The sequence below is a fragment of the Rhinatrema bivittatum genome, chromosome 2 (genome assembly GCF_901001135.1).
Source record: "Rhinatrema bivittatum chromosome 2, aRhiBiv1.1, whole genome shotgun sequence".
Taxonomy (NCBI): Eukaryota; Metazoa; Chordata; class Amphibia; order Gymnophiona; family Rhinatrematidae; genus Rhinatrema; species Rhinatrema bivittatum.
The window spans coordinates 804,637,849-804,651,990 of NC_042616.1; the positions used below are offsets into that span (position 1 = coordinate 804,637,849).

Here is a 14,142-nt window from a genome sequence, read left to right on the forward strand (position 1 = left end):
CTCATTTTGTCTTTTCTGTTATTTTTCCTCCATGCGTACATCTCTTTCCATCCACCACCAGCTGTCTTTCCGCAGCTCTCACCTCCTCCCAGCCTCTCCCTCTCCTGCCACTTCCATCCCTATCCTCATCCCTTCATGTCTCTTCCCTCTACTATGATTCTTTAGTAACTTCTCACAACCTTGCTCTTGATTTACCTCCCCTATCGGACCCCTCCCCTCTCCTTTCCTAGTCCTCTCCCTCTTAAAACTCCCTCTGCCTATCCATACCCCCAACCCCAACCCCTCTTCTTGTCACACCCATAGCCCCTTCTCCCTTCTCTCAGCTTCCTTCCCTTCTCATAGCCCATGTCCTCTCTCCCAGCTCCTCTCCTAGCCTCTCACCTTCACGTACGTGCCTACTCCTCTCCTATGGCTTCCATTATCATCCCCTCTCTCCAGCCTTTCTTCCCCTCACATTTTCCATCTCTCCAGCCAGAATTCCTTCTTTCCTTGCCTTTCTTAGACCCTCACAACACTATTCTCTCTCTCTCCCTGCCCCCTTTACAAACAATCTTCCCATTTACTGGCCGGCTTTCCTTCCACTCCTCCACTCCCCATCTCCCAGCAGGTGTCTTAGACCTTCTCGGAGGAGGTCCTCTACCCTCTCTCAGTCCATCTTATCAGTAACCCTCCCCATCCACCTGGGGGGACCCCCAGCCAGTTGGGTTTTCAGGATACCCACAGTGAATATGCATGAGTGAAAATTTGCATGTTATGCAGGCAGCGCATGCAAATGTTCTCTCATGCATATTCATTGTGGGTATCCTGAAAACCCGACTGGCTGGGGGGGTCCCCAGGACGAGATTGGGAAGCCCTGGGATAGAGTAAAGATAGGAAGCCGGTCTATCTTACCCTGTTGCGGCTCTCTGGTCCCCATGCAGCCCATTGGTCAGACCTTCCAAGGCCAGCCAATAGGCTGTAGGGGAGGCAGGAACAGTAGCAGTGGGGACAGAAAGATTTCTTGTAGGCCCTGCAGCACTGAGCTCTCAGCTCCTGATCCACAGGAGAGTTGGCACCTATGGTATAACTTAGATGTGTAACAGCCCGTAAGTTCATGTACGCTGCTATAAAATTGATGCACACTACATTAGTAGGAGCAATGTGCTTTATTTATGAAATATGTAGTTCCAAAGCTATCATAGAAGAAATGCTAATATTTCCTGAACCTTGAGCTTATCTCTATCAGTTAACGTTTCCCTTTATTTTGCTGTACACAAAGTTGATAAATACTACTGTATATCCTGAGATCATAACGAACGGATCAGGAGACAATTTGGATTCGGCTATTTGAGTATCTGAAATTATACCTCCAAGACAGAGATAAAAAGCTAATGTCAGGCCGGAAGAGAGGTTCAGAGCTCATGCTTGTGGCAGTGAAGGAGATTAAAGAGACTCCTCGTGGATAAATTCAGCGGGGACTTGATTTAGCATGGTTTATCTTCCAGGCAGAGATCGAGAGGAAGCTTGGGGTCAATCCATCCCTCCTCTTCCTCGCAGGCATTGTTAGAGTCCGGCCCGCAGCAGGGAGACGATGAAACCCGCCGAGACGGCCAGGGCCAGGGAGCTGATCCGCGCACTCGTTGCCCCGCTGACATTACACAGGTCCTCGTAGCAACAGGAAGCAACAGTTCTTACTCCATTATAAGAGGTAACCCCTGTGGCACACAATGAGGAACAGCGTTTCCAGATAGTGGTTTCAGTGGTGAACACTAAAGCAACAAAAAAAAAAAAAAGGGAAGAATGACAAGAAATACATTATGGGGGATATCAGTTTTCAGACAGCCTGCCTAGCTGTAAAGTCCGTGGGTAATTTGTATCCGGGAACCTTGGGCCTAATTTCCAAAGGGAACTCACACGTGCACCTTCCTTTTGAAAATTGCTCGTGCTGCAAAGGGCTTTGCGGCTGCACTATCCACGGGCGGATTATTCGTGGGTTGTAGCAGTCCTTAGAATTGAAATGCCAATCTCCACCCGCTGTTTTTCCCCGTCCCTCCCCAGGCACGTCCCCCAGGAACACCTCCCCTCCAGCTGGTTAGAGGTGTGTGCGCTATGGACCGATGCCCATGCTTTTAGCCAGCTGGCGGCATGAAGCCGTTTCTTGCTGCCACGCCATTTCACCCAGGAAAATATCCACAGTCTACTGCCCAGGGGAAGGGCTCTGAACATTGTCCTCTGGGAGGGGTAATTCTCAAAACAGCCCGGAGGGTGGAGTGTATACCGTGTGCAAGGCAATTTATGTGCCTACTTTTTCAAAATAAAAAATATGTAACTAAGTCCCAGCCCTGCCTCCCAGAATGTCTCTCTCTTCTGCAGAGCCGAGTTAGGCACTTTTACCTGAGCTGAGCCTGGGTCTGTTTTTGTAAACAATACATATGTTTATAAGAGCAGAGCTTTCCAAACTTTTCATGTTGGTGACACACTTTTTAGACAAACATAATTTCGGGACACAGTAATTCAGTCTCCTAGCAAACCAGAGGTTAAAGGTTAAACGAACAAAATGTATTTCGACAATTTATGTATGTTTCCTTAAATATATACATAAATAAAATGTTTCACGACACAACCTATCTTGTGAAAACCTCTCATTTATATTAAAAATATATAATATTCCAAGATTAATGTTATTGTTCTAATTTATGAATAACAATAATAAAACAAAGTTATTGTGTTATTCAATTTAACTCTTTAATGAGATATATGAGCTTGATGGGATGAACACAGCTTTTGAATATTTGGTGTTAATAAAAAAGTCCAAAGGGCCTTCTGCGTAATATTAAAAAGCTAACCAGTTTCACACTGTAAAATTATTTGATAGCCTCATTCAACTAATTATATATGGCTATGAGAGTGAAGTCTGGAATTTATAGGAAGGAACAGAATGTCAATATAAATCCTGCACCTCCAGTTCTGTAACTCTGTGCATCCACTGAAATTCCCCCAAACAATGGAGCTTGGATGTTTCCCTTACAGCTCATCATACTAAAAGATATTTTCAGATTCTGGTGTCACCTCACAGTAACAGCAGCACAAACACCTTCCACTGCCAGGCACATTATGAACTAACACAAAGCCTCACAAAAAGGACACTCAAAATCTATACTGCAATCCCATTGTAACACAACAGTAATAACACCAAGGACTCAAACAACAATAACCCAACCTGTGAAAAAGCAAGGGTAAATATTATATTGGGTCCTAGAATACCAATACACCACCTACTGAGGAAACAAAACAAACCCGATTGCTATAGATCCCTATGCTAGCAGAATCTCTCATCATGGTCACACACACAGAGCAGAGACAGACCCTCACCAAATACAGAATACAAAATAAAGGAGCACAAATTAGAAAAAACTGAAATGGAAACCCCAAGAAGCCAGATTCTGTGTATTAACAATGGAAAAACAGAACCACCATTCCTCATAAAACAAATAAAATCAAGAAACATAAAGCATCAGTTATAATAGTAAAACAGTAGTAAAAAAATAGTAAAAGAATATTTTAAAACTACTGATAAATAGAATTTCTATTAATTAAAATCATATACATTTTTTACAAACACCAATAAAATACCATATTTCAAACACCAAACACCAATAAAATATTTCACAATAGCACATATATCAAATAACACCCAATAATTAAAACTAATAAGGATTTAAAAAAGCCCCTGCTGTCCCCTTCTGTGGGAGCTCTTGATTTCCAGTCACCCTGATATTGTCCAGGATTAGGAGGTTATCCTCTCTCTCTCACACAGACTCGCATGTCCATTCTCTCTCACACATACACTGTCACATACATACACATTCATGCTCTTATACCCACCATAACCTCTCACTCTCACAGACACTGACACACTCTCAGGCTCTAAGACACTCTCTCCCCCCTCCACACACACCCCCCACACAAACTCTTACTCCCCTGGATTTTCTCATACACACTCATGCTCTCACTCTCACTGGCTCCTTCACATACACACAAACACACACACCCAGGCAAGCTCCCAGTCATTCTCACATACACAGACACGCAGACCCCAGGCAGGCTCCCATTCATTTTGACACCACTCCCCGCCCCTTCCTCCCCCCCAATGTCCAAATGCTCAGCTCTGCTGCTCCGAGCCTGCAGCATCCCCAAAACCTCCCCTCCATCTGAGATGAAAACATAATCGTTGCAACCGGTCCCAGGCTCCCACCCTCCTGCTGCTCCCAGTTCCCACTGAAATTTACAAAGAATTATAAGGTCCAGGGCCCCCGATCTCCCCCCCCCCCCCCAAACCCCTACCCTTCCGGTATCCAAATGTTCTTTATTCTTCGCCCGGATGGCGGTGGCGGCCTTCCGTGACCCGGGCCCGGTGCTTCGGGGGTTGCTAAGCAACCTATGCTGGAAGAGCAGACTTCTAGCGAGGCCTTTCGAGAGCCAAGCAGGAAGTGTGCCCCTTCCGACATAGACGCACCAGGCCCGGGTCGTGGCAAGCTGCTACCGCCATCCGGGTGAAGAATAAAGTACAATTTAGGTACAGGGAGGGTGGCAGGGTATGGATTTGTGTGGGAGAAAGGTCAGGGGGGCCTGGAGCTTGTAATTCTTTGTAGATTTCGACAGGGACCGCCTGCGGTAAGTATATTTTCACATCAGATGGAGGGGAGATTTTGAGGGTGCTGCAGGCTCGGCCCAGCAGGCCCAAGCATTTGGACATCGCGTGGGAGGGAGGAGCGGGAGAGAGGAGGGCATTCGTGTTACGGCCAGTAGGCTCATAAGCAATTTTTTCCCTTTCCCATACTCACCCCTTAACTGGCTATATTCTTATGACACCTAACACATCCCAATCTTATTCAGCTACATCTAAGTTGGATAAAAACTTATCTGGCTAAATTTTAGCCGAAAACAAAGGGGAATATTCAAAGCTAGCCATTTAGACAGATATCACACCAACTATCCATCTAAATTGCTTTGAATATTGACCTCTTTGTCTCCCTACCCTAACTTTGCCCCTGTAGTCACCCACTTTTTTAAGAACCTAAATTTAGGGTCTCAGCCCTTGTACATTAAAAAATTGGCCAATATAGGAGCCTAACTTCAAAAGTTAGGATGTCACAAAATGATCATTTCTGCTAAAGGCACAGGGCAGCACTGTAGGTAGGAGCATCATTTCACATGTTTGTGAGAGGATTACATCTCGTTGATTCATCAACTGGCGAGCAATCTCTCCGACCTATGCGCCAAATTCATTAAGGCTTTTTCTCCCGTGTTGTGTCTATGGGAAAAACCCTTAAGTGAATCAGGTACTATACCTGGAAGATTTACGGCCATTATTAACAGCACCTCGCCTTTGTTGGTTATCCTTTGGGGGTGCATTCTACCCATGGCCCAGATGGGTTTACTTCAGCAGGCCAGGAGGTGTGCTGAGAACCAGGAAAGCCAGGCCTCAAATCCCACTGCTACTGCCAGTGCTCCTTGTGACCTTGAGCAAGCCTCTTCACCCTCCACTGCCTCAGGTAGATTGCAATCCCTCCAGGGACAGGGGAAACTTAACCTCCCGGTACCCGAAAAGTAACTCTCCCTGAGTCTGGATTTTGCAAGGCGAGTGTAATCAAATCCAAATATGCTGTACCCCTGTCATGAAGGGATGCACAGTGAAACTTACCCTTTGTGGTTGTAGACACGAGGGTCCAACAGGCCCTCTGAGAGGGCAGGCAAGGAGTCTCCACCAAACACTGGCCGTTGTTATGCTGCTTCTCACACGTGTAACACTTCAGCGAGTGAGCTGCAAGAAAACAGGGCACCTTAGTAGCAATATTCACTTGTCTTTTAGAAGAGCATCTGAGAGATCAGGGCGACGTGCCTCGTTCCATGGTCATCCGCACTGACTACGGCGAAGCCATAGGGGAGGAGTTTTAAGATTCCTTACTGAATTTCTCTTGATCATAATAACTTGCATGAAACAAGGACATGCAACACACAAGATTCAGTCTGAAAAACTCTGTAGCCGCTTCAGTTACAGTCTCTGTTTTGAAAGCACCCATTTTCTGCTCTGTTAAGGGGTGGCTCGATTCACCCGATTCAGGAAGGTCAGTAAATATAGGAATATTTGCCAGTCACAGAGCAGAGGCGTGCGGAAGGCCAAACAGTGGCAAACTGGGAGAAGGTGAGCATTTCGAGGTATATTTATCGAGGAGGAGGCTCCCACGGTCGTGGATGTTGGCCTCGGCGCGTTACCGTCCATGGGAATGTGTGGGTCTGCGGTCACCGTGGCTGAGCTGACTGTCAGGGACGAGGGGAAGTCGACCTTCACAACATGGTAAAGTTTGAGATGGCTGCTACCAAGGGGGTGTCCTGTATTCTGGGGATGCATCCGGGATATCCTTTTAGCCTATTTTCTATTACCCTATTCTCATACTTTTGAGAAACTTGAATGTCTCTGGCATATCCCCTCTCTTTCTTCTCTGGGGTACGCATATTTAGCTCCTTAAATCTCATTCCATAGACACACATCCAGGCCAGGTGAGAAACTTAACAGTAGCTGAAACTTCCAGAGGGATAGCAGCCATGTTGGTCTAGAATAGCAAAAAACAAGATCAGGGGCTTCATTCATCCGCAGCGGCTGGCAAACGAGAGAATAGACTTTTAATGATTTCATTAACGCAAGGAGGGTAGTTCTCAAAGGGATTTCTGTGGGTAAAGTAGTGCTTTACCTACAGATATTAGAAAACTGCACGACTGATACGCGCACAAAACTGCTCACGTGCACACTGCATGCGCGCACGTTCATGTGCATAGGAGGGAGAGTGTTCCAGGGGGCGGAGTCTGTTGGGACCTGTGCACCGGGAGGATAACTTTCCAGCAAACGCACACGGCACATCTATGTGCGCCTGTGGCCGCAAGCAGATCTACGCTAGCATTTTATAACCCGCGCGTATGACATAGGCATGTTTTATAAAAATCGCGATTCTCTGCCTTGCAACATACACATGTATGCGGATTTACGCGTGAATACGTGCAATGCATGGAAAGATCGCATAGGGCATTGAATTAGAGAGAATTCAAATCTGTCTCATGTAAATCTAGGAACATGGAATTAACAGTAAGTTATAATTTGCACAACCCTCCAGTGAGTCCTGCCTGGTTTGTAAATGTGCCTGCCCCAAAGAGCTATGGCAACACACACACACACACACGGGAGAACATGTCTGGGCCAAGAAGGTTAGCCTTCACCCCTTGGGAACAGAAGAGCTGGGGAACAGGCAGAGGAGCTAGTCACATCTAATAAATTATTTTATGGCCCTTTAGGATATGTGACATCCACCAAGAAAGGGTTAGAACAGGTAATCTTCCTGTTTGGATCGAATCTTCATGATTTTGTTCCCCTCCACGTGAAAAACAACTGGAAAAAGGAATAAAGCAACCACTTCTACTGTTAGAAGAATGGAAGTAATTTTGCAACAGCAGGCATAAGTTATCGGGCAAATGCCAGAGAACACCGGTGGATCGCCCTCACGTTCTGTCACTTGAGAGGTCATTTTCAGACGCTTGTGACACGAGTGTCGAGCGGTCGGTGCCTTCTAGAGATTCAGAGAAATCCCCAGCCCATTGGATCGGTCAGGGATGAACCAAACCCCTGCCCGATTCGCTCGGTGGTGACGCACCTCCCTGCCCCCCCACTCACCGGCGGCGAGAGTCGCGTATAACAGAACATCATCTCCTGCGGCGGGGCCGGTCTCGCAGCTCCTCCCATGAGATCGACCCCAGAGGCAGCAGGAGAGGATGTTTGCATAAATGCAATTCCTGCTGCCCCCAGCCCCACCACGTGGCCGGATAGAGAGCGAGGACCTGGTGGCTGCCAGCGGATCTTATCCCGCTGGCGGCTAAAGGATAAGAGAGGTTGGGAAGGCCGCCGCAGAGCCCATCCCACAATAGCCTAAAAGAGAGGGAGAAGAAGTGGCCACCGGCGATCTTCATCTCCGCTGGTGGCCGAAGAGAGAGGGATGACCCAGCGGCTGCCAGCAGGCCCCCATCCCGCTGGCGGCTGAATAAAAGCCCAAGTCCTGTATGTGTGTGTGTGTGTGTGTATGAGAGGCTGTGTGTGTGTGTGTGTGTGTGTGTGTATGAGAGGCTGTGTGTGTGTGTGTGTGTATGAGAGGCTGTGTGTGTGTGTGTATGAGAGGCTGTGTGTGTGTGTGTGTGTGTGTGTGTATGAGAGGCTGTGTGTGTGTGTGTGTGTATGAGAGGCTGTATGTGTGTGTGTGTGTGTGTGGGGGGGGGGGGAGACAGCTGGTGTGTCTGTGAGAGAGTGAGAGCCGATGTGTATGTTTGTTTGTGTGTGTGGAGAAGAGCCTACTTGTGAGTGGGTGGGTGTGAGTGGGTGAGAGACAGAATACATTTGGGCAGCCCTCCTCCCTCAATCTACAACAATCTCAATGGCTAGAAATCGAAACATCTCAGATATGGAGAGCTGGAGATTTTTTAATCGTTATTAGTTTCATTATTGGATGTTGTCTGATGTGTCTGCTGTTTTGAAATACTATATTGGTATTTGGAAAATTTTATAAACATTTTTATGAGTTTTTAATTATTGAATGTTCTATATATCATTTGTTTTGAAATATTTATTTTTATTAATATTGTTTTATTTTTATGATTGATATTTATTTATTTATTTATTTTGTTGTTTGTTAGTCTCTTATTCTGTATTTGGTCTGTGTTCTGTATGTGTGATGGAGGCGAGGGATTCTGCTAGTGTATAGTTTCTGTGTAGAGGTCTACAGCAGTCTATCTTATTCTGTTTTCAATAGGAGGTACATTGGTCTTCTAGGGCCTGTTGCAGTACTGCTCTTTCCTGGGTAAGGTTGTAGTTGTTTGAGTCATGGGAATTAATGTTGTTTTCATATGGCAGACTTGTCTCTTGAGATAAAGTGTATTCTTGGTAGGCTGTGATTAGTTTTTATTTGATCTATGTACTATATAAAAATATTGTATATGAGCTATTGAGATAATATAGGACCTGTCTTTAAATGTGAATGTCCTTGATCTGACATCTGAAGAAGGGGCCTATGTAGTTTAAAAAGGTTTTGTACAATATTGGTAGGCATATATATATATATATATATATATATGTTTTTGGGGGTTTTTTTAATTTTAGAGGTATTTTAGGCAGCTTGGCTTGTTTTGTTTTATAAACAGGAGGTTTATTGGTGTTTTAGAGCCTGGTGTAATATTTGCAGTGTTGCCTTTTCATAGGTAGGGTTGTTAGTGCTGCTCTTGGTGTGGGAGGTTTACTACATTGAAATTGTTTATTCATGGTTTTCCGAGGACCAAGCCCACGCCCATTTCATGCCACAACAGTCCTAATGCCATACGGGATCCACGCCTCTATTGCGACTTGAGGAGAGGGCGCAGGTGCGCCGGAGACTGAGGGCAGGAGAGAAGAGAGGACTGAGGCCCGAGGGAGCGAGATTGAGTCCCTCGTTATAAATGTCACCGGGTCACACTTTTCCCGTTCAAACATTTGTCACTCACAATTTTCTGTGAACCACGTCATTTTGTGTGTATTTGACTAAATTCCATTTTTGGCAAGATCTGTGAACAAACTCAACTGAGGGGGCAATCTTCCAGGGGTTTTCCCCTGATTAAATTGGTGCTTACCTGCAGAGAAAGCCCTTTTCAAAATGGCTCCTCCCCCGGAACGAGGGGAAGGGGTTCTGCTGAGGTTCTGCTGCCACACTACGCACAGGGAGTTTATTTTTACCACCCCCCCCCCCCCGCATGTGCTTACCGGCAGGGAGCTGGCACTTGCAAACTCTGCGGGTAGTTAGGTGCCTGCACGGCATTTTCAAAGGGAGAGATTTCTTTTTGAAAATGAACTTGGAAAGCCTTTCAGAATGTGACCCTTTTCTCCCGAGGGCCATCTCTCTCAGAGGGTGCACAAAAGAATTTATTGTCTCTTGGGGGCTTCCTTTCCTTACCATTGACCCCGGGGGGGGAGGGGGGAGGGGGGAGGAGCCTCTGCTATGGCCCAGGTGTGAGGGAAGTGACCTCTCCTCGGGTTGGTGCTTGTGATAGGTATTGGAGACTGAACACAGGATGGGGGGGGGGGTGTTCAAATGAAAAGTTTACTGATTCTGTTAAACGGCAAATCGATTTCCAAGCGCGATAATTGTCTGTGCAAGGATTATCCTTTCGCTCTCCCTGTGTAAGAGATGATTTCCTGGCTCCGAGGGTGGGCCCTGACTCCCTTGAACTGGGGATTGGGGAGGCTCCCCTTCTCCTGGCCGGCACCAAATGGTACCGGTTCCCTGGGAGTTTTCCCCAGTCCTAGCTGGGTCCCGCAGTCCTCACAGGATGCCCCGACCTGCACCTGTCTCCTGCCTGAAGATCCTGGGAAGGGTCTTCCAAAATGCTCCCTTGATTTGTAGTTGGGGGATTTCTCCTTCTTTGTTCTCGCAGAGTATTGTCAGGAAGGGGTGACCTGTCCACTGAACCCGGGGTAACCTTCCTCAGAGCCCAGGCTGAAATATTTCAGACTCAGTCCAAACTCTCTGGAACTGCTTTATTTCCTTTCACGGAGCTCCTAACCTGGCAGGATGTGCATGGGTTTTATTCTCCTAAAAGAATTTGGGAAAGGCTGTAGGCCTCCCCAGTGCGAAAACGACTCTCCACTCTAGGGCTCCTCTCCCATAGAAACTTTCCTCGACGCCACCTGCAAAATTCCCTTTGACCCTCTTACAGCCAGGTCCACCTCTTCAGCTACCTCATAGGGGAGGAGCTGCCAATTCCTAGTCCTATCTATGGGGAATTAGGGACATCTAGTGGCCTACCCATGAGGGTGTCACAAGTACAAAGTACCCCTGGGGCATACAAGTCATGCGGAGGAAACTGGACATGTCCACAAGGTGGAGCAACAGATATTAGTCTATTTGTAGAAATCTGTAGCAGAATTTGTACTGAATCCTAAGCAACTACTGGCAAGATAACCATTTGTACCAGGGGATATAGATTTGCATTTGTTTGTAAATGAAATCAGCAAAGAATTGTAATTGCCATGTTAGTCCACTTGGAAATTTTGAATTAAGGGTCAACAAGCAAACATTTTTATTGGATTGACTTAATACATCTGAGATGAGCTTTTGAGACTCAGACTGACCTGATCAAGACAGGATAACTCTCAAAAAATCATTACAGATGCATTAAAGTAGTCCATTAAAACGTTATCATTGACAACTCTTTCTTCACCCTTAATTCTACAAACAAATGGAAAACACAGTGAAATACCCTCATTTCATTTTATTTTATTTGCAAATGAAACAAAAAAAACCCACCAAAATTCAGATTTTGTTTGTTACTCTTATTTTGAGAAATAGTGAATCCAAAATCCAACTCCCCCCCCCAAATAAAAGGCTTTCCCCCTCAATGAAACAAGATTAGGTCAGAACTCCCTTCCCCTCCAAAAGAAAACAAAACTCTTTGGCCTTGAAACCCTTAAGGGGATATTATACGGATGTTTAAGGTCAAGATAATTCTAGCATCCATCGGAACACAAAAGGAGCAAAGAATTTTGTGAGATGCATTAAGAGACAGAAAGTGAAATATTTCAATAATTATTTCAATTCTAGAAAGAGGAGATGAGAGGAGAAGCAAGGGATAATATGATACAGCCCTTGCAATACCTGAAAGATATAAATCAGGCACAAGAATCAAACCTTTTCTCAGAGCAAAGACTCCTCTAGGAAAAGAGGCCATGGTATGAGTCTCCTGAGGAAGTGCATGTGTGTGTGGTGGGGGTTAGATTCAGAGGCAGCATCGGAAAATACTTCTTTACTGAAACAGTGTGGGATGCATGGAACAGACTTCCAGTGGAGGTAGTGGAGACAAAACAAATTTTTTTAAAAGCATGGGATACACAAAGATTGCCCCTAATGGTGAGGGTTAAGTCGGAGATTGGCTGGGATCTGTGGCAGGGCCAGGGCCGGATTTAAGGTGATGGCACCCACAGACAGAGGACCTGGGGCAAGGGGTTCCTTTCTTCTCCTCCCCCTGGAAATCAGAGAGCAGCGCCCAAGGCACGTGCCTACATTGCCTATGCTTAAATTCGGCCCTGGATACTGCCCCAGGAGTGAAGGTAGACAGACTGTATGGGCAGTGGTCCTTGTCTGCTGTCATGTGATAAGACAATAGTAGGATCCAGGTTGGGAGGTTGCAGTATTGCAAACAACCATCCCTTCACTCTCTCAGGACCGAAAGCAAGGGGAGAGGTGATAAATACCATATTTAAAAATAGGCAGAGGAAAGAAGCACAGCCTAATGATACTGCAGGACATGTGGTAGCTGAGATGGTAACCAGCAGGCTAAACTCCCTAGACATCAATCGGATCCATGCCAGGCAGAGGTGATTTTCTGCCAGGTCATGTCAGATCACCGACCTCCAACCTTTTGTTGTTGACCTGGAACTTTTTTTTCCAGCCTGCTTCCTTTTTTTTTTTTTTTCCATTGCAGCTGGAGTGGAAGGTTGAGCCTTGCCCAACCCCCTACTTTTTTTTTTTTTAAGAAAATGACCATTGGTGCCGGGTACTGTCCAACGAGAGCATGGGGAACCAGAAGGCTGGATGTTTGGGCAACAGCCTCAGTAGTTTTGTTGATAGCTGTTTAGATGTTGCAGAGTTTGGTGCTAAGGGAAGAGGAGAGGAGGGGGAGGCTGGGTGTCGGATGAAGCTGGGGATTTGGGTAGGGCCATCGGAAGTCCTAATAGAAACGCAGGCACTCATGTAGCTGGGTCTTTCTGGCACGCCACATAGGGAGCTGAGGGAGGCTGGATATTAGGGAAACAGCCACAGTTGTCTCTTTAGCTGTGATCCTCCATGGGCTTCTCCTGAAGACTAATTGAAGTGCAGTCTCCCCCATGGTTCTCCCCTAATCTACACGCATACCTTAGCTCGCACAAAAGATCAAATTCACTTATGAGGCCCCCCCCCCTCCTCCCTGGACGTAGCCCCATAGGGTGCCATAATGCACTACCGGTGAAGAGATGCCTAGTGCTCATCCTAGGAAGACTGACTTTGTAACAAAGTTTTAAGGTACAATCATGCCACTTCCGGTCCTACCACAGGTAGAGTGAGGGGCCCATGTGATCTAGCCACGTGATTAGAGGCTACACGCAAACAGCAGGCCTGCTCCCTCTGATATGCGGACGGCATTGGGCTGCAGTGTTTGCCGGACATCTCCCTGATTTTGTATTAGTATATCCGTCTCTGGAGCCCTCAAATTTACTGCAGAGGGCTGATGTCCTCAGGATTACCGTTGCTGTTTTTCAAATAAATGAATGCAATGCGCTTAATAGTTACTAAAGGAGGTTCGCTTTCAACGTGGAAGGCCATGCTTGCTTGCTTCAGTAGAAATGGGAAATTAAACAAATGATCTTGATCTTCACGTTTAAAAAAAAAAAATACAGTCTTCAACTCCTGTATCTCACTTACCGGTGTGCAGGCAGAGAGCTACAGCCAGCAGCGGGAGCAGGAAGGCCCTCATCTTCAGCCGATTCCTTCAGACTACAGGGGGGCAGGGACGGGTCCAGTGGTAGAGCCTCTTGGTAGATGCTTTCTTTGTCTGTTACCTACCAGGAAATGAAGCTGCCCCAGTACCCTTGTACTCCAATATCAGCACTGAGGTTACGCAACAAAACTATGGCCTCATTTATTGCAGCAATTAATATGCACTTATTGCGTTGATGAGTCATTCAGGGAAAAGGTGAAGAGAGGGAACAGTGATAGAGGAGATCGCGCCTACCCATGGGATTGAATCCTTTCTAGATCTCCTTGATATGTTGTTTTGCAGTCTAATATTAAAACCCAACCTTATACCTATCAACTGTCTATCTAGCCTACATTAGGCACCGTAGCTTTTAATTATGTTATTAACCCCATATATCTTAATCCAAGTTATTTCAACCTGTTCATTGTAAGACATTTACTTGTCAATGTTATTGTTTAGAATGTGAACCGAATTGATCAATAATTTTGTTACTGGAAAGTCGGTATATAAAAATGCTAAATAAATAAATAAAATGTTGTCAGATAGTTATTGTATTTGTCGGGCACCAAGAGAAGGGTCAGATGA

At 46.0% G+C, this 14,142-nt stretch overlaps 1 protein-coding gene across 1 annotated transcript; it reads right to left on the reverse strand.

The window, feature by feature from the left end:
• Nucleotides 1-1,542: 1,542 nt before the first annotated feature.
• Nucleotides 1,543-13,625, reverse strand: LOC115083408 (prostate stem cell antigen-like). Its single transcript, XM_029587213.1, has 3 exons — nucleotides 13,503-13,625; nucleotides 5,684-5,803; nucleotides 1,543-1,748 (listed from the first exon to the last, which is right to left on the reverse strand). The coding sequence occupies exons 1-3, from the start codon at nucleotides 13,552-13,554 to the stop codon at nucleotides 1,543-1,545; spliced, it is 378 nt and encodes a 125-aa protein (XP_029443073.1). The 5' UTR covers nucleotides 13,555-13,625.
• Between the last annotated feature and the right edge of the window lie 517 nt (nucleotides 13,626-14,142).

What these genes read in the sequence shown, in the direction of transcription:
- LOC115083408 (XM_029587213.1), bottom strand. Translation starts at nt 13,554, where the DNA reads ATGAGGGCCTTCCTGCTCCCGCTGCTGGCTGTAGCTCTCTGCCTGCAC. An exon ending in AGCTCTCTGCCTGCACACCG is followed by an intron (nt 5,804 to 13,502) that starts GTAAGTGAGATA and finishes GTTTTCTTGCAG; the next exon opens with CTCACTCGCTGAAGTGTTAC. An exon ending in CGTGTCTACAACCACAAAGG is followed by an intron (nt 1,749 to 5,683) that starts GTAAGTTTCACT and finishes TTGTTGCTTTAG; the next exon opens with TGTTCACCACTGAAACCACT.